The 25384-nt window shown below is 35.6% G+C and overlaps 2 protein-coding genes across 2 annotated transcripts in view; both read right to left on the bottom strand.

Moving 5' to 3' along the window:
* Positions 1-49: 49 nt before the first annotated feature.
* The window catches only part of LOC135209821 (nephrin-like), a 79746-nt gene continuing 54411 nt past the window's right edge, over positions 50-25384 (bottom strand). The window contains exons 7-12 of the mRNA XM_064242593.1: positions 13411-13523; positions 12319-12421; positions 10680-10900; positions 3763-3892; positions 1004-1149; positions 50-213 (exon numbers count right to left, since the gene is read on the bottom strand). Coding sequence (XP_064098663.1) covers positions 50-213; positions 1004-1149; positions 3763-3892; positions 10680-10900; positions 12319-12421; positions 13411-13523 — 877 coding nt within the window. The remainder of the gene's footprint in view (positions 214-1003; positions 1150-3762; positions 3893-10679; positions 10901-12318; positions 12422-13410; positions 13524-25384) is intronic.
* LOC135209487 (nephrin-like) overlaps positions 16683-25384 on the bottom strand; it is a 39573-nt gene continuing 30871 nt past the window's right edge. The window contains exon 11 of the mRNA XM_064242142.1: positions 16683-16862. The gene's annotated coding sequence lies outside the window, so the exon portion shown is untranslated. The remainder of the gene's footprint in view (positions 16863-25384) is intronic.

Below are 25384 nucleotides of genomic sequence, written 5' to 3'. Positions count from 1 at the left end.
GAGGAGGAGGAGCCCCTCTCACCTCAGGCACCCTTATGAAATATTCCGGTCATTTAGCAGAAACTCGGTCCTCGTTGATGGTCCACTTGAAAGTGGGCGAAGGGCGGCTTTCACGCTGCACTCCAGGCGGCCTCCGCCCCCCCAAGTGAGCCCAGGGACTCAGGTAGGACTCTTCTGCGCCTTCTTCCACTTCGTCGGGAACCTCTGGAGTTTCTGCAGAAGGAGAAGGAAGGATAAAACTGAGTGGATGACTTTTAGACTCGAGAGAAAAGACGGACTTGTCCAATGGTGCTCAAATTTGTTGTAATGGATTACGAATTCACAGACATTTGACGAATACCTAAAAATGATAAGGGACACTTATTTCTCTCTCCGACAAAAAAAAAAAATAAAAAATAATTGCCCAGATGTCTTGAATTCGATGAATATGCATCCTTAAGATATGTAATAGAATGAATGCCAGTTTTGTATGCAAATGAGTGAAAGGTAACATTAAAGAAAATACGAACATACGAATTCACACTTGTCACGATTTGCCAAGCAGCTCCTCCATTACAAAATGCGTTGTATTTCAGTTGGCAAAGGAAAGATATTTTAAAGCTACTGCACCAAAGCAACAATACCTATATCAGTAAAAACACAGTACTCAAATTACTAATCACCTTGCCAACGGACCGTCACTTCATGTATCTGCTGAGAATGAATACCTTCGGAAAATGGGCCAACATAAATTATCAGGATGGAAATAAGGCTAAGTAACTGAAGAAGAGTAAAACCATTAACAGCGCTTCAGACCTAATCAAAACCTATATTGCAATCAACTGAGAACCATTTTCGTGTTAATCATTAGATAAACAAGGGTTTAGCTCATTGGTATTGACTGAGAACCACTCGTGTTAATCAGTGGATAAAAAAAAAAGAGCTGAACTTATTGCCATTGACTCAGAACCACTCATGTTAATCAGTGGATAAAGAAGAGTTTAAGAAGAGAAACATTACTTACGAGTCACGACGACCGCCGCGCGAACGGGCTCCGCCCTGGAGACGACGTTGGAGGCAAGGCAGAGGTAGAATCCCGTGTCTGCTCTGGTCGCCCCCTCGATCGAGAGTCTGGCTTCGCCGATGCCCCAAGAGAGAACCTCGGAGTTGCTGCAAGACATCACGAAATCCTCTAGGGTTATATAAGGTCTCCTGCTTCTCACCAAATGGCGGACTTAGGTCATAACACAGGGCAACCATAAAGGGCATTGTGGAAAAAGAAGCCCACAAGATTGCCGAGTATAACTTGTTTACTTGTAAGTATTTACATGGCATTAACACTCGAGTGCTTTCAGGCCCACTCGAGTGTTAATGCCATGTAAATGCTTACAAGTAAACAAGTTATACTCGGTTATCTTGTGGGTTTCTTTTTCCATCTTCAGAAGAAAACTGAAAGAAGTTTTTGTTTGGTTCAAAGAGCGTTGTTTTATATATTTTCCCTATTTCAAAGACCATTGTGTCATATATTTCACAAATTTTACATGGTCTACTTTTTCGCGTATAAATTATTTCGTCATGGGATGAAGTCGAACTCATCCCAGATAGAGGAAGCCTTTGTTTTAATCTACCTGCCAAAAAACCAGTCGCTGTCAATACCATCTGCTTTCGATATTTTGATTAATACGATTTACTTGGACAGCAAAATTTCTGCCCGAGTATTCTGGTTTTGCGCGGTGGAAAATAAACAACAAAAACGTCAAAACTGGAATCAAGGAGTCATTACTAAAATTCAGGGATTTGAGAATGTGATTGCAAACACCAGAAAATCTTTGGCTACGTGTTATTTAGAAAAGTTGAAAGTTATAAGCTGAAATTTGTATTTCCAGAAAATACAAATTTAGGAGTCACTATAGTAAATCGGCAATTGTCATCATTAATATACCAAGTTGCGGTTTCATTTTAAGGAAAGGGAGTTTATCAAAGCATTAAATCTATGAAGAACAGTTCTCATGTTATATAAGCGCAGTTAAAAATGTCAGAAACGTCTAACAAAGTGACTCTTTTCACTATGAGGTTTTCCATCTGATATGTTCAGGAGTAGGAACTTATTTTACAAAATCTTTATCTAAACGTTTGTTTTTCTTTAAAATCCATTTTTATGTCAGGCTATAAAGTACATTTATCTAATGAGGGCGTTGTGACTTTGATATATCGTTTTATAAAATCACTAACATAGCACTTATGGTTGATTACGGATCATTTATTTGGACTTTTTACCATTATTTCTTGGTCTGTTGCATTTCAGTCATGGCTTCTCTTCCTCTCAATCACCGCTAAAGAGGAAACCGCTGCCCTTCCTTCTTTATTCAGGAGAGGTCACTCAGCGCCCAAACGAGACTGAATATTTCATTTTCATCTTTCTGGACGTCAAAGTGCATCAAAAATGTCAAATGCATTCAAAAGCCGCGAATATTTGATGCCGTCGAGGCTAAAGCTTCCTCCGTTTCATATGCGAGCGAGCGGATATTGTTAAGAATCAAAACCGGATTTGCACCCTAAATTGGCTCTCCGGCTCAGATTTCGGCTTCTCTCTCTCGGCTTCTGGGGATCGTTACTCCTATTTCATTGCGGCACTGGGCGCCTCAGTGGCGTGGTCGGTTTGGTCTTGGTCTGCCACCTCGGTGGCCTCGAGTTCGATTCTCGGGCATTCCATTGAGGGGTGAGTGATGTGTATTTCTGGTGATGGAAGTCCACTTTCGACGTAGTTCGGAATTCATGTAAAGCCGTTGGTCCCGTTGCTGAATAACCACAGGTTCCATGCAACGTAAAAACACCAGACAAACAAACATTTCGGTACTGAGCAGAGACGGTTCGTCCAACGGATGTTTTGCCTCTCTCGTCGATCCTTCATTCTGTGCGAACTAAACTTTTCAGTTTGAACAGAATGAGACTGAAAAGACTTTCGAGGGAAAGAAGCCTTTCGGTTGAAGAATGAAAACTGATTCGTAAGGCAGATGTAGCATGACGCTCACACTTCTTTCCCATAGTCTTATGTCCATAGAAAGGAGGATAGTTGAATGTTCTAATGAATAATTTCATTACAAATTAGGATTTTTAGATTCGTAAATTCCTTCATACACGAACATACAGTGTCCTTCCTTACGAATGTATGAATCTGAAGGCAAAGTTCAATAAAAGACGCTGACTTTTACTTGGAATAGCAGCACCCTGCAATCCTGATTTGAGAACATTACAGACAACAAACGATTAGTTTCAAATCAGGAAAATTCTCTTATCTGCCTCTTCTCAGTAATGGTCAGGGTCTGAAAATGGTTTGGGTAATTGGCTCTTTACAGCGGCAGAATTTTGTTGAGTCCAGTTTTGAAGAAATGAAGTTAGATTATTCGTAAATCAAGGAAAAAAACCTCTTCCCATTGGATTCATTTATTAATGGTAGTCATATCCAATGTAGCACGAAGGAACACAAAGTACTTGAGAATATCCTTAAATCCACGGTAGAAAAGTAAGTGAAACAGGGACTTGGAAGAAGCACTTTCGTAGTATATCAGTGTGAACTTGAAAATGTAGAATATACTACGAAAGTACTTGTTCCAAGTCCCTGTTTCCCTTACCTTTCTACCGTGGATTTAAGGAGATTAGTGGTAGTGTAGAATAGAATGTATCGTTTTAATGGTTACCGGATTTATTAGAGTGAGCGGCGTACCTAACCATACATACAGGGAAATGTTTATTCAGTATTGAGACATTGACCTGATTGCCTACCTGCTGTTATCCTCCTGTCTGACCCAGGTCACGTTCGGTGTAGGATTGCCAACTGCTGTACAGAGGACGGAAGCTGAGCCACCCTCATCCACCGTCACCCGTTTGGATGTCACGATGTTCTCAGGACCGTCTGGGTTCGAAAGACAAGATTGGACATTACTGATACTGCTCTGAATGGGAAGGAAAAGGCTGACACCTGGATTGGAGGAAGGATATGGACAAACAAAAATTTCTGCTCAGAAACTAACATACTGGGAAATGAGGGCAGTCTCTCTCTCTCTCTCTCTCTCTCTCTCTCTCTCTGCTAAGACTTACATATTAATCAAATATATAATATATATATATTATATGGGGGATATATATATATATATATATATATATATATATATTTATATCATATTATAAATATATATATATATATATATACATATATATATATAAATATATATATATATATATATATATATATATGTATATATATATATATATATATATATATATATATATAATATCATATATAGATATATATATATATATATATATATATATATATCCTCACAAAATCAGCTTTCATGTTCTTTTTGGAATACAACTAAGTAACCTATCTTCGTGTCCAAGAAGATTACCAGTACTATATATATATATATATATATATATATATATATATATATATATATATATATATATATATATATATATATATATATATATATATATATATATATATATATATATATATATTATATATATATATGTGTGTGTGTGTGTGTGTGTGTGTGTGTGTGTAAGGAGAGAGACATAGCCAGAGAATTATTCCTGTAGACGTGAAATAACAGCCATACATAACACATGACACCATTTACCCAGGAATACCAGCTGACATATTCTCAGGCTAAACTCGATGAGCCCAGATACACACATCCACACAAAAGAGAGAGAGAGAGAGAAAGGTGGGGAGAGAGAGAGCGTTTAATTTTGCAAGAGGTATCGTGGCATCAGGTAATCACAGGGGATAATGGAAAATGAGTCGAACTGCCCCTGTTTCAACCTTGCGGATTGACCCCGGCTTTGGTTGGAGATTAATGACACTTCCGGAGTTCCAGCAGAGATTCATTAGCTTCAGCCGGCATCTTTTATGCCGAAAAGAATCAACTCAATAGTTTTCGAGCATCTAAAGCGACCAACATCACTCCATAGAGGAATAACATTTGACTTATTCATGCCTTCTTTTGTGTCATGAGAGCGGCAGAACATAGGACGCGAGTCGCTATATTGTCTGCCACGTCGTTTTTTTTTTTTTCTTTTGAGTTCCTAGGAACATTTTCGTTATAATAATGTCTGGATATGTGTGTGTGTGTGTGTTGTGTACATATTGCATATTAGTAATATATATATATATATATATATATATATATATATATATATATATATATATATATATATATATATGTAGAAGCCAGGAACTATGTCGTACCTCTAAGTAAATAGGGATACAATCCACAATAAAGTAAAATCCTCTTGTAGTTTAAAATATAGATCTCTAGTAAAGGATTAAAGCTTTCGACCATCAACTGTGGTCTTGTTCACTAAAATGTGAACAAGACCACAGTTGATGGTCGAAAGCTTTAATCCTTTACTAGAGATATATATTTAAACTACAAGAGGATTTTATTTTATTGTGGATTGTATCCCCATATATATATATATATATATATATATATATATATATATATATATATATATATATATATATATATATATATATATATATATATATATATATATATATATATATATATATGTATATATATTATATATATATATATATATATATATATATATATATATATATATATATGATATATATATATATATATATATATTATATATATATATATATATATATATATATATATATATATATATATATATGCTCACTATTAGGAAACAGCCTTGGTTCTCTCAAATTTGGCCATTTCATCTCAGCCAAGAACATCCAGAGAGGGCAAGATTCAGAAGACGAGTGATCTCACTCCCCAAATCTAACTGCTAGTTACCAGCAACAAGGACCAAACCTTATTGCAAACTCCTGCCACCCAAAGGACAAACATCTACACCAAATGAACGAAACCCTCATCTCAAATTCCGACTTTACCACTCTATCTCCTTTACCTTAAAATCTTATTTCACCTTTGACTTATAAGTATGAACTTTACATTGACCATGATTTCACTCTTCGAAGAGGCATCATTAATTGATCTGTCTCTCTTAGTTCAAAGGTGATGGCCCAGTTTAAGTTCCTGTTTGACTCTGACGTTAACGTAGGTATGACCTAGACCTTAACACTGACTATGACGTCACTGTGTAATAAGAAATCTTTCATAAATATCCATTGCATTATTCGACCAAGTTCTGAGCATAATATAATACATAAATCAATGGTCGGAAGTAAGTTGATCAAAACTAGTAAAACGAAACCAATCATATTTCAAGGACAAATAAACAAAGTCGTTGAACGTCCAGACAATTCATGCAAAATACCAATTAGCAAATTTGCACTTCTGTTTTATTAGCGGAGTAACGACATCAAATACGAAATCTATCCCGCATACATGTCAGAACAATGAAAACAATGGCCAACATATTTTGACCCACATAGAAGGTCAAAGGTTACATCCCTTTCTACTCAAACATTTATTCAGTGTTTTCCAATCACGAACCTTTTGTAATATTTCAGTCAACATCCACCTGCAACTCTCAGTGTAATCCTCTTAACAAAAATACAGGGGTCCATAAAATCCCAGTACCATTATGGGCAATAAATACTTGTAATGGTACTGGGATTTTATGGACACCCTATATCAAGAGACAAAGAAGCAATGAGGCTCAACTGAAAAATAGCATCAGTGGGTAATACCAGGATAATAGCGTCAGTTACCTACAATAATATGTATAAAAACTGCCCCAAATTGTAGCATAACTCTAGTCAGGTCATTCAGGCATCTGTTAGTTTACAAGAGGTGAAAATCATGTTGCTTTTTACTGGAAGATGATTTGCTGCTTGACTTTAATGAGAAATCATATTATTAGAAATGTTGGTAGAAAAAAACATTGGAGGTGTTTTCTTCAAGTGCAATAAACTCGGTCGTATTTGACAAGACTACGAGAGGGACTGAGCCGACCTGCTCACGCTGTCACGCATGAATTTATTGCTTTCTGTTCTGATATATTGGGATTTGATTACAACTATAAGTTTTAGTCATATTTCAGGGCTGAAGAACACGTTTATTGGATAAGATTTTTTTATATAAACATGCTTATTTGAAAGACAGTTATCCTGAAAACCATCGACTCCCTGAGACGCCTAGCAAGTCTCTGTGAAAGAATGAAACTGCCCCAACCAAACATTGTAAGAAAACTCCCCAAATTACCGAATAGACCCTGATGATGAATATTCGCATGTTGTAAGCTACTGAAAATAGTATCTCGGTGGCAGCAAGTGCGATTCTCGGACATTCCATTGAGGTGTGAGAGATGTGTATTTCTGGTGATAGAAGTTCACTCTCGACGTGGTTCGGAAGTCACGTAAAGCCGTTGGTCCCGTTGCTGAATAACCACTGGTTCTATGCAACGTAAAAACACCATACAAACAAACAAACTTGGATATGCTACTAGTTTTGTTTATGGTACTGTTATTCTTAGTCAGGAGAGACAGATAGATGCATTTATTATTTATGATAATCATATTATTAGCCACCTTCCCACTCATACCAGTATGTTTCTGTACAAAATAACCAATGATTTAGCTGCAATGCTGAAGTGTCTATTAGTGTTCTTTCTTTCATCGATTACTGTGTCATTATGCTCTGTCTTGGTCTCTGATACTGTTGCCAACTTGTCTTCATCCCCCATAAGTGAACTTTAACGTTGCATTGTTCGTTTTTTATTATTTCACTCAATATATAAATGTCCATTATTCTTGCAGTGAGTATGGAAGGCATCTTTCAATCTCCGGACCTCTGGAAACCAGTAACTCATTTCTTGGCCGCCTTTTGTAGCAGAGTTTTCTATGTGGCTGAGGGAAGTCCTGCTCACTGTTGGATTTCATACACTTCCGTCCTGCTGCCAGGGTGAGTTCAGTCCTCTCTTGTCCAAATATGGAAATCTGTGTTTCAACATTTTTATCGGAAGCCAAAAAATATACTATTGCATAGCAACAGGGCAGAACTGGAAGGGATGATAGACAGATCATCACTGGGAACAGTGAATAGGGTTCTGGATACTTTTCCTTTGTTCCCTAAGCAATTAAAGTGAGTGTTCATGGCTGCATCTTCGGGATCTTATGTAGGAGCATCTTAGCAGATTCGTGATGCGAACACCTGGATTATTTCTCAGTATTTTAGCTCATTCCAGGCTAAATACCATGAACCGTTTGGGATGGTATCATTCTGTCATGAAGTCAGTCATTTACTGCGTTGTTGGTTTGTTGGTTTTTGTAGATATATTTTCATACTTGGCAGTGTTAGTACGGAGTGGGACTATTTCCTGATGTTTTGATCAGAATTACAGGTGCAATTTTCTCTTACTGAATCAAACTGGTTTCCACGAAGATTTTTTAGCCCAACATAATAGTCTTCCTGTAACTTAGTTGATGTATTAAACTTTAGACAATATGACCAAGTAAAAAATGCACCATAGTTTTCTTCAGCGCAGCCGAGTTTTTTCTGTACAGTGTAAATGCTGTATGAAACTCTCGGCCGCGTCTTGATGGTGGCGTGTGTTGTTAGCACCCATAGTGGTGCCAGACGCATGATCATAGCTAACTTTAACCTAAAATAAAATAAAAACTACTCAGGCTAGAGGGCTGCAGTTTGGTATGTTTGATGATTGGGGAATGGATGATCAACATACCAATTTTCAGCCCTCTAGACTCAGTAGTCTTTAAGATCTGAGGGCAGACAGAACAAGTACAGGCGGACAGATAAAGCCATCTCAACTATTCTCTTTTGCAAAAGGCTAAAATGAGAGCTTTCATCAGCCGACGTCGTTCCCTTGTTTCCCTTCTGTCCTCCTCAGTTTGCCTGTATTCTATTTTTCTTCATTCCTCCATATCCTCGCTTTATGTCTTCTGTTTGCCTTTCTCCACCTCCTCACACACTGCTTCCTGTTGGAACGTGTTGTGATTTCCCAGCTTCCCCATTCTGCTTCTCTCTTGGCGCTCTGTTTTCAATGATTCGCTTTCCTCCTGGACTAATTCTGTCGAGTTTTTGTTTTATGTGGACCTTCCTCCAGTTTTGTAAGTGCTTCATTTAAAACGGTAACTTATATACACACATGAAACACAGATTGTTTACGAGATATTGATATAAAAAAAGAAAGGTCACTACTTGACGTATTCGGAGTCGCAAGTTCGACTCCCCGTTCTGCCAACGTTGAATCAGAGGAATTTATTTCTGGCGATTAGGAATTCGTTTATCCATATAACGTGGTTCGGATCCCACAATCAGCTGTAGGTCCCGTTGCTAGGTAACCAGTTGGTTCCTAGCCACGTAAAAAAATATCTAATCCTTCGGGCCAGCCCTAGGAGAGTCTCTTAATCAGCTTAGTGATCTGGTTAAACTCAGATATACGTAACTACGTGACGTGGTGTGCAGACGGAATAGATGTGTTTCATGGTACGTCGTTTTCAGCGCTTATGTATGACCAATGTCTGCCTGTGCTCACTCAGTGTATATTTTTATATTCGTAGCTGAAAACAATTTGATGCAGATTATGGGACGCCAAATCAGCTTATGACTTGGCAATGGAATCTTGTTTATTTGAGTTTTATATTATGCAATATCGTTGTCCTCATTCCTGGAAAAACATAATACATAGCAAATGGATTTTCTCGCTGTTTATCAGATACTCTAACAATAAAATTATTCATTATCAGAATACTGTAGCAAGTACAAAACGTTATACGAAAATCTATCGTCAAATAGAGCGTTGTTTCACCTACGAAAATTAAAATAAATATTCTATATTTTATTAGAAAATACTATTCTGTAATGTTTAACATGCACATTATTTATTTTTTACATTTTCATTCTAATAAATAAATCATAAAAACCTATCCTAAAATTCCTGTATCTTTACCTCTACGTGAAACACCTTTTTCAGACGTTTTTAGGCTTTTCCATAGACCTTTCCTAAACCCCCCTCCCAACAACAACAACATTTTGCAATGTTTGGAATCCTACGTTTTCAAAACATCCAAACAACAAAAAGTCACAAAATATGGCAAATACAAACAAAACTTAACCACATTTCTATCTCCATCCTCACAAACAGACGAATCAAACGAAAGACACCACAAGCATTTTGTGATTTGATCAGAAGAAATCCTGGAGAACCTGCTATTTATCCAGACTGTTCAAACAAGTTTCTCAATAACCCGCAAAGAACACCTTCATTGCATCCCATTTCGTAATCTTGTTATTTTAATTTTGCCTGCATGTCGGTCTGTCTGACTTTATAATGCAGCCAATCTCTCAAGGTCAACCTTTATTTTTATTATTGTTATTTCAATTTCTATTATTTTCGTTTTGATCATTTCTCTTATTTCATTATTCTTATTTTCATTTTTTAATTCTCTAAGTTTTTATATTAATTTTTTTATTTAAATGTTTATTTTTTATTATTATCGTCTTATCTTCTTTAATTTTTGTCTTATTTTTATTTGTTTTATTTCTATTTTTACTTTTTATACATACCTCTTTTTCCCCACAGTGTTCTTACGCCTGATTGCTCTATGTATTTCCACTTCTCTCTCTCTCTCTCTCTCTCTCTCTCTCTCTCTCTCTCTCTCTCTCTCTCTCCCAGAAAGGAGAATAGATGACCAACGAAAGGAGCTCTGGCAAAACCGACTCACGTACACTGGACATTAATGACGAAGGAAGCGGTGGTGGTTCCCCTGGGACTTGTGGCAGTGACAGAGTATTCTCCGGACTCCTGGCGATGGACCCTTCTCATCTCAAGGCGCCCTTCCAGTTGGCCCTCTCCTCCTCCTCCTCCTCCTCCTCCTCCTCCTCCTCCACCTCCAGCGACAGGCTCCACTTGGCCCTCCAATTCCAGAGGACCGTGCCACCAGCTGTACCTGAAGAAGTGCGAAGGTGCCATTGTGAGTGCCCCTTGAAGCTCTCTCCAATAAACAACTTTTCAGTGGCAGGAGGGAATGTTTGATAGATGGCAAATTGAATTGGTAGAAGACTTTAAAAAGATTTAAAGGAATTTTGTGCTTCTGGAATCAAATAACAACAACAAAAGTTGCTGTAATTAGCTGAATAAACGTGCAAGTAAAATGCAGCTAATCTAAGCCAAGCCAACGATCGTGGGGCGTCGTAATTTATTGTTATTATCAACCAAATAAACTGACGATGGTCGTATCCATAATTCTGATTTTTGAACGATAGAAATTACGAGTAAATATGGAATATACATAATATCTTGTAGAGCATGCAACAGTTATAATATGGTTATCACCTGCAAAATAAGAGCTTAATTCAAGGGGAAACTGAACGTCAATGAAAAGCAAAATAAAGACATAATAATGACGCCATTATCACTTGTAAAAGTAGTTCATATCAATGGATAAACTGAGATACATCATACGTTCATCATGAGATTACTTTTCAATTTAAAATTTCAATCTTTTCAGACGACATGACGAACACAGCTTTGTCTCAGGGACCACTGCAGGCGCATCTATTGCTAAAACCTTCAGATGACTCGTTCTGAAGAAGACTAACATTCCGAATCCAGGGGTAATGGCTGGGGACTAAGTGACACGAATCACATAATCTCCTTTGATAACACCTTCGTTTTTATGCCATTTCCTACGATTAAGTTGAGAAACAGGGCTATTCTAAGGGTCCATTTTTCCTTGTTTATTTGGACATTCTGTGAATTCTTTCTGACTGTTTTTTCTAATCGTGATACACACACTCACACACACACACACGAACATATATATATATATATATATATATATATATATATATATATATATATATATATATATATATATATATATATATATATATATATATATATATATATATATATATATATATATATATATATATATATATATATAGATATATATACATACATCATATATATATATATATTATATATATATCTATATATATATATATATATATATATATAATATATATATATATATATATATATATATCTATATATATATATATATATATATATATATATATATATATATATATATATATATATATATATATATATATATATATACACGTATATGTATGTATGTTACAGCTACACTATTTCCTCATGTTTAGTACTAGCCCGTGGAGGATCAAATGTCCTTTAGTGCAAAACAGTGTTTCACTGTGTCTAAGTACGACCCCTCTGGAATCAGATGCTCCTAAGCGAATTGGTCATTTCACATATGCCCTAGAGATCTCGTGAGATCCCGAGATTTCAGATATTCCTGCACCAACAGATTTCACACAAAGCAGAGGAAAACCTTACTTAACTGGCGGAGGATTTGCAGAGGCCGAAGCCGTCACCAACAGGTCCTCTTTTTCATGGACGTCGATGGTTCCGCTCGGCACCGACATCCAGACTGGCCCATCTGCAAGAAACACAAATAATAATAATAGTAATATGTCCGGAGGCAAAACTTAGGGTGAAATAGTGTGATGGACAAAGCGAATAATAATAATAATAATAATAATAATAATAATAATAATATACCTCGAAGCAGTACTTAGGGTGAATCAGTGTGATGGACAAAGCAATCAAACCCGTAAAGGTATGAAGTAAAAATTGCTTTATACATAAATCTTGATTCTCGGCCCCACTCTGTCAAAAAAAAGATTAGAATAGAATAGATTACAGAATTTAGGCCAAAGGTCAAACATTTGGACCCATGGGGTCATTCAGCTCTGAAACGGAAATTGACAGCAAAAAGGTTTTAGAGGTACAACAGGAGGAAAACCTCAAAGCAGTTGCACTATGACTCAATTGTTAGGAGACGGTGGGAATTAAGATGGAAGAAAGTGAATATGAACGGAGGTACAGTAAGTTGAAAGAAAGGGGTTGCAGTTAGGGGACGAAGGGACACTGCAAAGAACCTTAAGTAAAGCTTACATCGATCCGGATGAGGTTCACTGTATGCAGTACCTCCTACGAGGCCTGCCAAGAAATGCCTCTCTGCAGGGCCAGACTTCAAAAGGAAATTCACGTTGGTTTATCTTATAAACATCAGTTATCCTATTTTCGTTGTTGCAGTAGTTGGTGAATATGAATGTTTTTAATATTTCCTCTAAATTATCTTGAAAAAATTCCAAAACGCCTAATATCACTGCAAAATCTTCTCAGCGAAATTAACCCTCTCAGTCATGGTACTTCGAGTGTTGAGTCCTATATTCACTTGATTTCGATTCGCTCGTAGAATCACACTTTCTTTGCAACAACTCAGAAGCAAAAATCGACAATTATGGAGCAGTTCGATGTTTCATAATTTTAAGAAATGAAGTGCAAAACGTGTTCCATCTCTTTCCTTATTTTTCTCTCAGGGACATCAATAAGAACTGGGGCAAAACCAAAGCATTTACTTACGCAGCACATTCAGTGATATGTTTGTGGAGAGAACGACTCCCAGGCCGTTCTGGGCATCGCAATGGAAGGTCCTGCCATTGTCCTCGATGAGAGCCTTCACCTTCATCTCAGACCTGAAGGAGAAGACGTGTCAACTGCATTATTAGTTTCTACACACAAATGGCAGTCCTTAGGCTCTAAGTCACTGAAATAAGCTGAGAGGATAAGAATGATTCAGAGCGTCACAGTCATTGAAGGATATTCTTTACACATGCCATGATACTGGAATGGCAAAGGCTTTCTGTCGAGTAAGTCAGACTTATTTGCACCCATTCGTGTTTTAATAACTAAAGGGTCGTGAATTTTATGAACTATGAACCTATGAACCTATGAATTTATTCGATGAAATACCAACAGGGAAATTGTATCTCTCTCTCTCTCTGTCTCTCTGTCTCTCTCCATACATACATATATATATATATATATATATATATATATATATATATATATATATATACTATATATATATATATATATATATATATATATATATATATATATATATATATATATATATATATATGTGTGTGTGTGTGTGTGTGTGTGTGTATGCATATATATATATATATATATATATATATATATATATATATATATATATATATATATATATATATATATATATATATATATATATATATATATATATATATATATGTCTATATATATATATATATATATTATATATATATATATATATATATATATATATATATATATATATATATTATTTCAGAAGAAGAAACCGACTCACACGGAACAAGAACACCAAAGGGGCCACTGACTTGAAACTCAACCTTCCAAAGAATATTGGTCTCAACCTCCCACCGTTAAAGACCCCTGACACTACAGCAGTAACTGAACGTAATAAAGAGCCAGTGATCTTTCATCTCCCTGGGGGAGAAGCGAACCAGCCACATCTGAGTGGCATGCCACGACACTATACAGGTGTGTTTGTGTGTGACTGTATGTATGTAAATGATGTGTGTCTTTCAATATGAAGCCATTTTCCCTTTGAGGCAATAGCTTGTCAGCGTCATTAGTCACCTCTACTTTGCGAACGCGAACTCTCTCTCTCTCTCTCTCTCTCTCTCTCTCTCTCTCTCTCTCTCTCTCTCTCTTCCCTACCGTTTATCCTGCACTTTCTCGTCTTCCTCTCCTCTTCTGCAGAATTACGTGCACCTTCCTCCAGTCGATTAAGTTTCATTCTCTCCACAAGACAGAATTATATCAAAAACACTTGGTCTGTGTCTATCCATGTTTCTAACCTTTTGAATATTGTTAAAAAATATCCACAATTATATATTAAAAATATATTTCTATGTAAAAATATAGAACAAAGAATTTCGAACACCTGAACGGTGTTCCTCATGAGTGTAACGTTAAAATATAATGTAATTGTTCATGACATTTAAACGTTACACTGGAACGGTGGTTCAAAATTCTTTGTTCTATATTCTTACATGGAAATATACTTTTAATATATAATTGTGGATATTTTTTAACAATTTGTTTTCACGAAACTGAATGTCTTAACTTTTAATATTATTACCCCGCCCCATGACCTCCATCCACTTTGCAAACAATTCGTTTAAAAACATTAACCCTTATTTTAGTTGATTAATTTGCATTCAACATTTATATTAGCTTCCATAAAGATGATGACCTTGCTCATTAACCACATATTGCATTCTAGATTTCGCTTTCAATAACATTTATAGTTTTTTTTTTTTCTGAACGTATTGCTCACAATCTGCCACTCAAACTGCTTCGCTCATTATGTCATTCCCTTGAGTGGCAATCCCTTTGTCCTGTTTAATTAACTCTTAAGGACTATGAATCAACCTTCGAGATATCATCCTTATTCAGATTCATTACTCTTTTATTGCTTTGTATTTACCCCTTTTTAACCTTGGCATTTTTGGTTTTCTGTAAAGAAAACTATTGAGATGGCTATTTGTCTGTCGGCCCTCAGATCTTAAAAACTACTGAGGCTAGAGGGCTGCAAATTGGTATGTAGATCATCCAACATCCAATCATCAAACATACCACATTGCAGCCCTCTAGCCACAGTAGTTTTTATTTCATTCAAGGTTAAGTTAGCTATGATCGTGCGTCTGGCACTTTTGTAGTTCTTTACTCTTTTTTCAATATCTTTCACTAGTTTTGTCATTTCTTCCCCATTCTTGCCGCTCAGTACCGTATAGTGAAACATATCAGCCAATTCAACCTCTTACACCAGAACGTTTTACCTAATACTGATGTCCTTTCTATAACCATTAATATTCCTCCATTCATATGATATTAGGTAGACATAAGGAGATATAATACACACTTGTGTCACACCCACCAAACCATTCTCCCATTTACACACACTAGTTTTCACTATTAGAACTTTAGATGACTCTCAACAGTCTCAACAAAATAGAGAAGCTTCCACATCACACACTCAGGAACCTTCACACGTCAGCTATTTCAGTTCCATGGTAAGAATTATAAGTACCTCACTCATAGCCAGTTCCCTGCGACTCTTACAGCACACTATCGATTCGAAGACAATTCCTTCCAGGTTTAAAATCAAACTACGCTTTCTCTAAAATCTTTTGCTTCTATTCTATTAATTACCTCATCAGAACACCACCATACTCGTCCCTAAGCACAGTAAGTAATGCGTTTCTCTAGGTATCTCAGTCACTTCTGTTGTTTCTATATTACCTATGAGTATATATATACTATGTCAATAAATTCTTCTATTAAAAACAGGATACGTCTCGAGTATAGAATGCCCATTAAAACACTCTGGTCTAAAGCTAAGGACTATATTTCAATGGAAAATTTTCAACCCTTATCAAGTAGTAGATTCACTACGTGATAAGGGTGGAAGATAGTCCACCGAAATATAGCTTTAGACTAGAGTGTTTTAATGGGCTTCTTAGGCTTGAGCAGTATTCTGTTTTAACAGAAGAATTTATATATATATATATATATATATATATATATATATATATAGATATATATATATATATATATATATATATATATATATATATATATCAATGTGTGTGTTGTTGTATATGAGTCTGCTCCTGTTAACAGATATTCACGAAGAGAATATCGCTCAAGCATCTCCCGCGAAGAAACACCCCAAAAAATTCCGCCATTGCCCTAAAAAGAATGGGTGGACAGCTCGAAAAAAGCCGTCCCTCAGCCAGGGACAGCTCCCTCACCTGGTGACTGAGCCGCCGTAGAGCCCCTGGGTATACGTCGAAGTGGCCCCTGCAGCGTCAGGGTCCCTGAGCGCCAGGAAAGAGCCGATTCCGGGAGACTCGACGAAGACTCGCACACCAAGGTCGCCGTGCTACCTGCCTCGACCTCGCTCGGCCTCACCCATCCGCTGACCTCCCCCGGCGCGACTGTCGGTGCAACAAGAGAGGAATTAAATTAATTAGCAACCATGACGGTATGTGATTGATCTTGCATATGTATTTATTATATACAAATTGATATATTATTCGGAAGAGAAATATATATATATATATATATATATATATATATATATATATTATATATATATATATATATATATATATATATATATATATATATATATATATAAAGAGCCCATGAAAACTCCAAAATATAGAGAGAAAATACTATATTTCAGAGACTGCTGGAGAGAGAGACAGCAGTATCTGGAATATAGAATTTTTCTCTCTATATTTTGGCGTTTTTATGGGCTCCTTTTATAAGATGGAATTCTGTTGTAACAGAACATTTTTACCAGTCATATGCATATATATATATAATATATATATAATATATATATGTGTGTGTGTGTGTGTGCATTAAGCTACAAATGTCCTTTAATATCCAATTCGCTCTGCCTCGGAATTGACATATTTACATTTATGTTAACCGAAGGCAGAATTTTTCAGTTGATAATAATTTCGTCCTCTCGACGGTTCGAACCATTGGACAGAGGAGAAATCAGGACTTCAACTGAAAAGTTCCCATTCGGTTAAAATTTAATATGAATATATATATATATATATATATAATATATCTATATATATATATATATATATAATATATATATATATATATATATATATATATATATATATATATTAGGGCCGTTGCCTTGTATAATAAGGCGCCCTATGAGGTAATGTTAGACTGTTAGACTTGCGATAATCTTTCGCTAAGTCGGTTGGTATTGCACTTCCATATTCACTGGAGTGTCTTGGGGTTTGTAGATCACTTACGAAGTCGGTATTATCTTCTTTGGTTATGACGACGATGTGTTAAACTCATGATGATTTCTTTCTGATGTGAGGTTCTTAGTAGAAAACATGAAGTATAAAAATACTTATATTCTCTGAGATTACATGGTGAAGATCAAGTAGGATTGTACAGGTCTTCTAATGGCGATAGCTTGATCGCTTCTGCCAACGATGATGGCTAATTCTGTTCTGTTCTACATGATAAAGCTTAGGTAAAGAGGTACAGGTCTGCCAATGATGATGGCTAACTCTATTCTCCTACCATCTTGGTTACAAATCATAAAGGAAGCAGACAGTAGCTCGAACATACGAACATACAATCAGATGACATAGCTACTAATCACGTAGGCCGCTTGAGCTATAGGTCACGGTGTTTGTCTCAAGCAGGAAGCTTGGACTAAAGTTTATAAACAAATGAATGACCACAGATGACAGCATGTCATCTTAGCCTACATACTTTATCGTCTCTGGTCTGATCATATTCCTGCAAGCAATCTGGTTGACCTCTTTAGTTTTAGTCTTTTATATATATGGAATAACATTCCATATTTTTATTATGTAATCACTTACATAAAAGCTCGGTCAGCTACCAAAACCAACTACTGAATATTACTCAAGCTTGACTTGCATTTGACTTATAGGAGTGTGATACAGACACTATGTGAATATATATATAGATATATAGAAAATACTTATAAGTAAAAAATAATTCATGGTGTACACAAATACAGATTCAAGTAATAAGATATTAAACATAATATTCAAATGATATTCGTAAATAATAGTGATCACGTGATATATACTGATACAGTTTTTTACTTCATCTCTTCAAGATACATATGCTACAGAAAATACTAATGTACTCTAATAATCGCATAGAACAAATATCAACATGATAAAAATCATATTTTAACTGATAAAAATTTCATATATGAATTGATATAAATTATTAATGTTTATGCTGATTGATTCGTTGATTTTTATGCTAACTGTTATATATCTGCAGTTATTAGTAAGATGAAAGGTAACAGATTGATTATAGGCTACCTGATTTATTTATACATATGTATATGGATTCATATAATTATGATTAATATATGTGCACTTTAAATAGATTCTTATTGTGTACACGCAAAGATATATTTCGATTCTGTTATTTATGATCATTTATATATAGGATACATGATACTTTATATATATAGGATACATGACCGAGGTTATACTACTACACATTTAACTAGGGTTCGAACAACTTTTCGTCCATTACACAGTTCCAGACAACCACCTATTGCCAAATGAAATGGCCAATTCCAAATGGTTAAAACAAGGGGAAAATTTGCCTGGGCGGGGTCCAACGTTCTATTTTGCGCTCATACTTGTTCTCTGCATCCTAAGCCACACGAATACGTTCGCGATGAATAAAATCACCCCCAGCACGAGTCCTTCGCCAGCAACGTAGAGTTGAATATCCTTCTGGTCGTAATTGTCGGAAGTATGTCCCTTTTGTAGTCGATTTCCAACTGCCGCTGGAGCATTCCGCATTAAAACGAGATTAACGATGTGATACGGGTGTCGGTTGAAGATGTCCAAGAAATTCCTTTCACATTGTAGGCGGTTGTTACTTGACTGTAGTCGTCCGCAGCGACGAACGATTTTTTGAAGTTACGATGTGAAACTCTCGTACTGCAGGATACTGTAACCAGGTTCCATTAATCAGCCTGCAAGTGAAATTATATTTGTCACAAGGGCAAAATAAATTCAGAACATCAAATACGGGAGGGAGAGAGCCATTAAGACCAGACTTAACCCACATGAATTCGCTGATATTTTATGGAATTCAAAAGAGTCAGCTGTACAAACTTTTTATCCATGGCATTAATAATGAGTGAACCTATCCAGGTCTATGATGACTGTAAAAATATCCATAATTATAAAAAAATAAACAGATATCAATACGAATCCCAAAGAAAATTTGATATTACTTGTAGTAAGTTACTAGACAAAGAAGTGGAAAATGGAGCTATTTGTAAGATTGCCAGGCAACATAAGAGTCAAAGAGAATATTAATCATTATTCTGTATTTCTCTATGTTAACTGAAATTAAATTGTGACAAAATCCGATCCTATGTGCCCCTAACAAACGTTTCATATTCAATTTTCTCGCGCGCATCCTCTGAGGTTAATTTTTAAACTTTATTAATAGGCAGGCGATGCAACGAAAGAACCCACTATGTAACTAATTTCTATATAAACTTTGGATTTTCCAAGAAAATGTGACATTTTCCCATGAATGTGATTTACTTGAATTGTCATATGCAAATGTTGCAAGTAAATTTTTTCATATCTATAACTTGATACTTCTAAATGTCCATTTACCAATGTCATAAGCTGAATTATTGACTCTAATTGTCTATGAGGTTCAGAAAAAATTAATTCATTTTGATGTTATAGAAATTCTATTTGCTTATTTTGTTCATTAATTTTAAAATGATTGCAAGTCCTTAACTAAAGTTGCATTGTGCATACGGATAGACACTTGTACCTAACGTCTGCCTTGCCCATGAGAAGTTCGGGCTAAGCATTCCTCTCTCCAGCAACCTGCTTTTAAAGCGTTTTATTGAGGTTAAAAGGAACAATGTTGATCCGGCAACGTGTCATCACCTGGCAGGAGATTGCTCTCAGCCAGCTAAGAGTTACATGACTTGCTGTAATTAAATACGACTTTAGTATTTTCGAATGATATTTTTTTTTGTTTTAATTCTCCACCCACATGAGAAGAATATCTGAAAAAAAAACAGTACCAAAATTGATCAATATAATATTAGTTTCATGTTGGAAATCTGCATGATTGTAAATAAATGTAATTATGTTAAATTAGATATTCCTTATTCAAACTAGTGAAAAAGGTTTCCTTACAAATTCTATATATATTATTTGCCCTGTAAGATTCATATAGGATTATTCCTTAGATATACATTTTCACTTCTAGACTTCCTGACTTTAAAATCTCTTTTAATTTATTTTATTTTATTTATTTATTTATTTATTTTCATTGACTACGAATATAAATCACCGGGACAGACAATATGTCAGTAGGTTTTGATATGTGTTTGAACTTTTAGCTTATTTGTCATTACTAAAGCGTTAAGTTAGAGTTCAAATCTTTACGCATATATATTTGGATATTTAATTAACCTATGGTTACGTTTTTGCTTATTGATTTTATCGTGATTCCTTTTTTGTTATAATTTGTAACCCTTCCGACTTCTTACGGAGTGTATTATATTGACTCCACTTGTATCCATATTTATTTTATTTTTTATATTTATTTATTTATATATTTTTTTATATATATTTGATAAATTAATGGTTGGCTTGAATATGTGGAAAAGTGTTCTAGCGGCGTACCGTATAAGGCTACTTGCGGTATCATTTCTACAGATACAAGATATGAATGATAAAGGTATTTAAAACCGCGAGAACCGCTATAATCCAGTTCGAATCCAATATCACGAATGTAACTCGTAAGACGTTGACACTTTTTTATTTATCCGTTATTCTACCAAACCGATTGACTCTGGGTGATAAAATATATTATTGATTTTCTTAATGGAAAGGAATTCACACAACGAGTTAAGGAGATTATTATTGATTTACACCACCCGAGTCAGATTATTATTGTGTGTTGAATTCCATGTTTACTGATTTAGCACCCATAAATATTCCTAGCGCACTCAATTGCGGTGTTTGTTTTTAGTGCTATTAATTCTATGTAACGTGTCAAGGAGCTATTAACACTAAGAAGTGTTTATTTCCTCTGTCAGACTCATAACTCTGTTAATGATTCTACGTGTATTCTTTCATTGATTGATTTGGCACGGGATAGGCCCTTAAACTGACAGGTGTCTTAGTGTATCCTTTGTTTTCATGACACGTGTTACAATTAGTTATGTGCTTTTTGTATATGTAAGCATTGTAGGCCAGTAAAACAGTGATTTGGCTTTCTGTGACATAATAGAGAACCCTGGATGACGGAATGCAACCAGTTTATGACGATTGGTATGAAAGAGATTACTACTACCTGGTCGTTAGTCACCTGCTGTGTTCTTCGGGTTTTCCTCGTCACGGACCTACATATAATATTACATTTGATTACATTATTCTGATACACATACTTTAAATATACTTTGCTTTAGGGTTTCCGTTTGAAGTGTTTATTGTTTTGCTTATTGCTGCTGACCCTGTTTCCGTTCGAAGTGTTTATTGTTTTGCTTATTGCTGCTGACCCTTGTTTCCGTTCGAAGTGTTTATTGTTTTGCTTATCGCTGTTGACTCTTGCTTTGTTCAGTTTGTAACAGTTCTGTGCTCCGACCCAGATATTCAATGCTCGTGATCTCTTGGGTTAATGAATTTTCTTGTTTAGATACGGTTTTAACAATAGGCACGGATGTTTCTATATCTTTTAGTCCAATTAATGGTTCTTTGCAGTTTGGTACGGGATTGCGGGATAATGCGTCAGCTATGATATTTGCTTTCCCAGGTAGATATCTTAACTTGGCTCCAAAACCTGAATGATCATATGTCACCGAATTCCTTTTGGGGCTGTGATTAAAGCCTTTGAAAAACTCAGTAAGTGACCTATGGTCAGTAAGGACTTTAATAGGATAGCCGTAGATTATAAACTTAAAATGTACTAGTGAGTTAACGATACCTAGCCCTTCCTTGCCTATTACTGCATATTTACTTTCAGAGGGCTTTAGTTTACGTGAATAAAAAGCTATAGGAAAGAACTGTTTATCATATTACTGAAGTAGTACCCCTCTTACCCCTTGGTCTGAGGCGTCTGTTGCTAAAAAAAAAAATTCCTTATTTAAATCAGGGATTTTTAAGTTAGGTGAGCTGCATTATTCCGCTTTTAGGATATCGAACGCCTGTTGATGCTTTTTAGACCATAATAAATCTACGCTCTTCTTCGTAAGATCTGTTAAAGGAGCTGTCATGATTGAAGAGTTACATATTTACATACGATTGTAATACCCACTACAGCGCTGTATCCCCCTTTTACGTTAATAGGTACCGGAAGTTATGAATAGCCGACACCTTTCCATGGACTACTTTAGACCTTGACTAGACATAAAACCTAGATAAACATGTTCGGTTTTTAAAAACTCACATTTAGATATTTTACTCTGAAATTATTTGTCTTTGTCTCTGTAGCACTAGCTCTAGTTTATGTGAATGTACTTCTAAGGTATTTAGAAAAGATTATAAGACCAACCATATAAGCATGTAGGTTATCCCCTAAAAGTCTCCAAACACTATATTGTAATTGGGGTGCAACGTAAGCCGGAGGCATACGTAAAAATTGATAATGTCCCCTGAGTGTGCTGAAAACGGTGTATGAGGTACAATCACTTAGGTATTGTATCTGGTAAAAGCCTTTAAGTAAGTCCAAGCTGGTGAAAAATTTATTCTAACCTAACAGAGATAAGATGTCGTCGGTACATGGCACTGGAAACTATCGGGAATCGTTTCCTTGTTTTAAACGACAGAAATCTACTCTGATATGCCAAGTCCGATCTCTTATGGCATGACGTTTGAGGGAAAAATTATATGGGCTTATTTGATTTCCTAATGACTCCTATTACTAACATTTTTCAACTTCGTCATTTATCTCTATTTTGAAATTTCATTGGGGTTCTATATGAAGGTACGTATATAGCTTTATGTTTGTCCTTAGACCGTATTTTGTTTTCAATGACATCCGTTTTTCCCCAGAGATCACTCGCTAGTGGGGAAACTTCCTGGTATTCAGATAAAAGATAAAAAAAAATTCTGCTGAATCACCTCTGCTTGAATGAATTTACGGATATTACTTTAGATAGAGTATAAGAGAGATTCATCTACGACTGATTGGGCGTGATTAAAAACTAGCAACAATAAAAAAAAATGCGATATTTAAATGTATAGGTTTTGTGGATTACTAGATTAACTTGTTGCTGCAAGTCAACCGTGTCTAGGGCTTTGTTCGCGGAAATCGTTATATTTTAGAGTGTCAGGAAGGATTAAAATTTCATTTCCCAGCAAGGTCTTTTTACACGCATTAAGACATTCGAGGGTGCATGCTTCTCGAGATTTTGCGTGCAAACTGCGACTGCGGTTGTCGGAGAATTCTGTTGGGTCATTTGAACAATGTTACGATTTATGAAACAAATGTGTAGTTCCTCTATGTAAGTTATTATTTGATTAACTGTCTCTTTTTTTTTCAAAACGGATTTTAATATGTTTGAAGGTTTATAGAATTTTTCTTTGATAAACACGCCTTATTTTGCAGGAGGTAAGATAATATTTTGTATACCCCTAGATGGATATCTTACAATTACGCTAGATGCAGATCAATGTGTTTTTATAACTATAGAGGTATCTGTAAGCGCTCGTTTATCTGGACTTCTCAATAGGGAAGTTCGAACAACGGACGGTGAGTCCGCAAATACAGGATATTACGTGTACTAAAGGAATAAAACAAGATATTCTAATTTTTACGGCACGTACAGTCGGGCTTAATCCACCAGTATTTATAATAACTTAATGTATTAAAATTATGTAAACCTGCTCTGATTACTTGATACGGTCGTGTTATTCATACGAAAATTCCTTTTGAATTTTTCCAACATCGCTCTCCCTTTCCGCTGAAGTTGCTTATGTGAAATGCGCTATGCTTTGAACACTCAGCAGATTTAACTGACCCTGACCGCTTGACTGGATGACACATTACCCAAGTTTGCTTAAGCACGATTTGTTTGTTTCTGAAAGGGCTACTGTTTACCTATTTCTTTTTGTAATAATTAGGATCCTTCTCTTTATTACCATCGGCAACGTATTGTATGATTTTAGCATTATGTTGCTACTAGTTACGTATAAAGCAACGAACGTATGAATGACAAACTATAAAGAATTGAGCGATTACTATTAAAATAAGTTATCTCTACTGCGTTATCATGTACTTGCTGTTGTTTACTTCATTCTTTGCTAAAATTTGAAATAGTGAGGGATCCTGGTCAGCGCATTTAGCCTAGTGAAAGTTTTTTATAGACATGTTATTCCTTGCAATCCAGCGTATTTTTAAAGTTAAGTTGAGTCATTGAGGTTTGATATTTTATATAACTCAAAAAACTCAAGGCTAAAACTGCGATCGGGACTTTGCAAAGGAGCATTTATTGTCATGACCCGAAATAGTGTTACCTCTAATTTATCTAGATTTGTACGGGTGTTCCACTTGTTTTTGTGTGTTTTCTAATCACTATGGTGCCTAACGACCCTATCCATGCATCTGTATAAATACAGACGTCCACTGCGTAAACGCATATTCACTGTTTAATATGATTTGTTACGTAAGGGATTAATAATCACCCAAAATGATAAAATTAACATAGTATATGATTATGATATTTCAGGAGAACTTCTGGAAACAGAAACTCAAAGATAAAAAGTCGCAGTAGCGAAATCTCAATGATGTAGATAATTTCTGTAAAAAAGTAAGATTAAGAATGTCTCGTAACTTCAGCCACAGAATAACGAAATTCGACCTGCAAAGGAAACACTCAAAGTTATTCCAAATGTATAAAAAGGTAGTACTTAGCTTGATTTTGTGG

Source organism: Macrobrachium nipponense, chromosome 38, assembly GCF_015104395.2.
Source record: "Macrobrachium nipponense isolate FS-2020 chromosome 38, ASM1510439v2, whole genome shotgun sequence".
NCBI lineage: Eukaryota > Metazoa > Arthropoda > Malacostraca > Decapoda > Palaemonidae > Macrobrachium > Macrobrachium nipponense.
The sequence above is the reverse complement of the archived record's forward strand: the minus strand, read 5'-3'. Positions and strand labels throughout refer to the sequence as shown.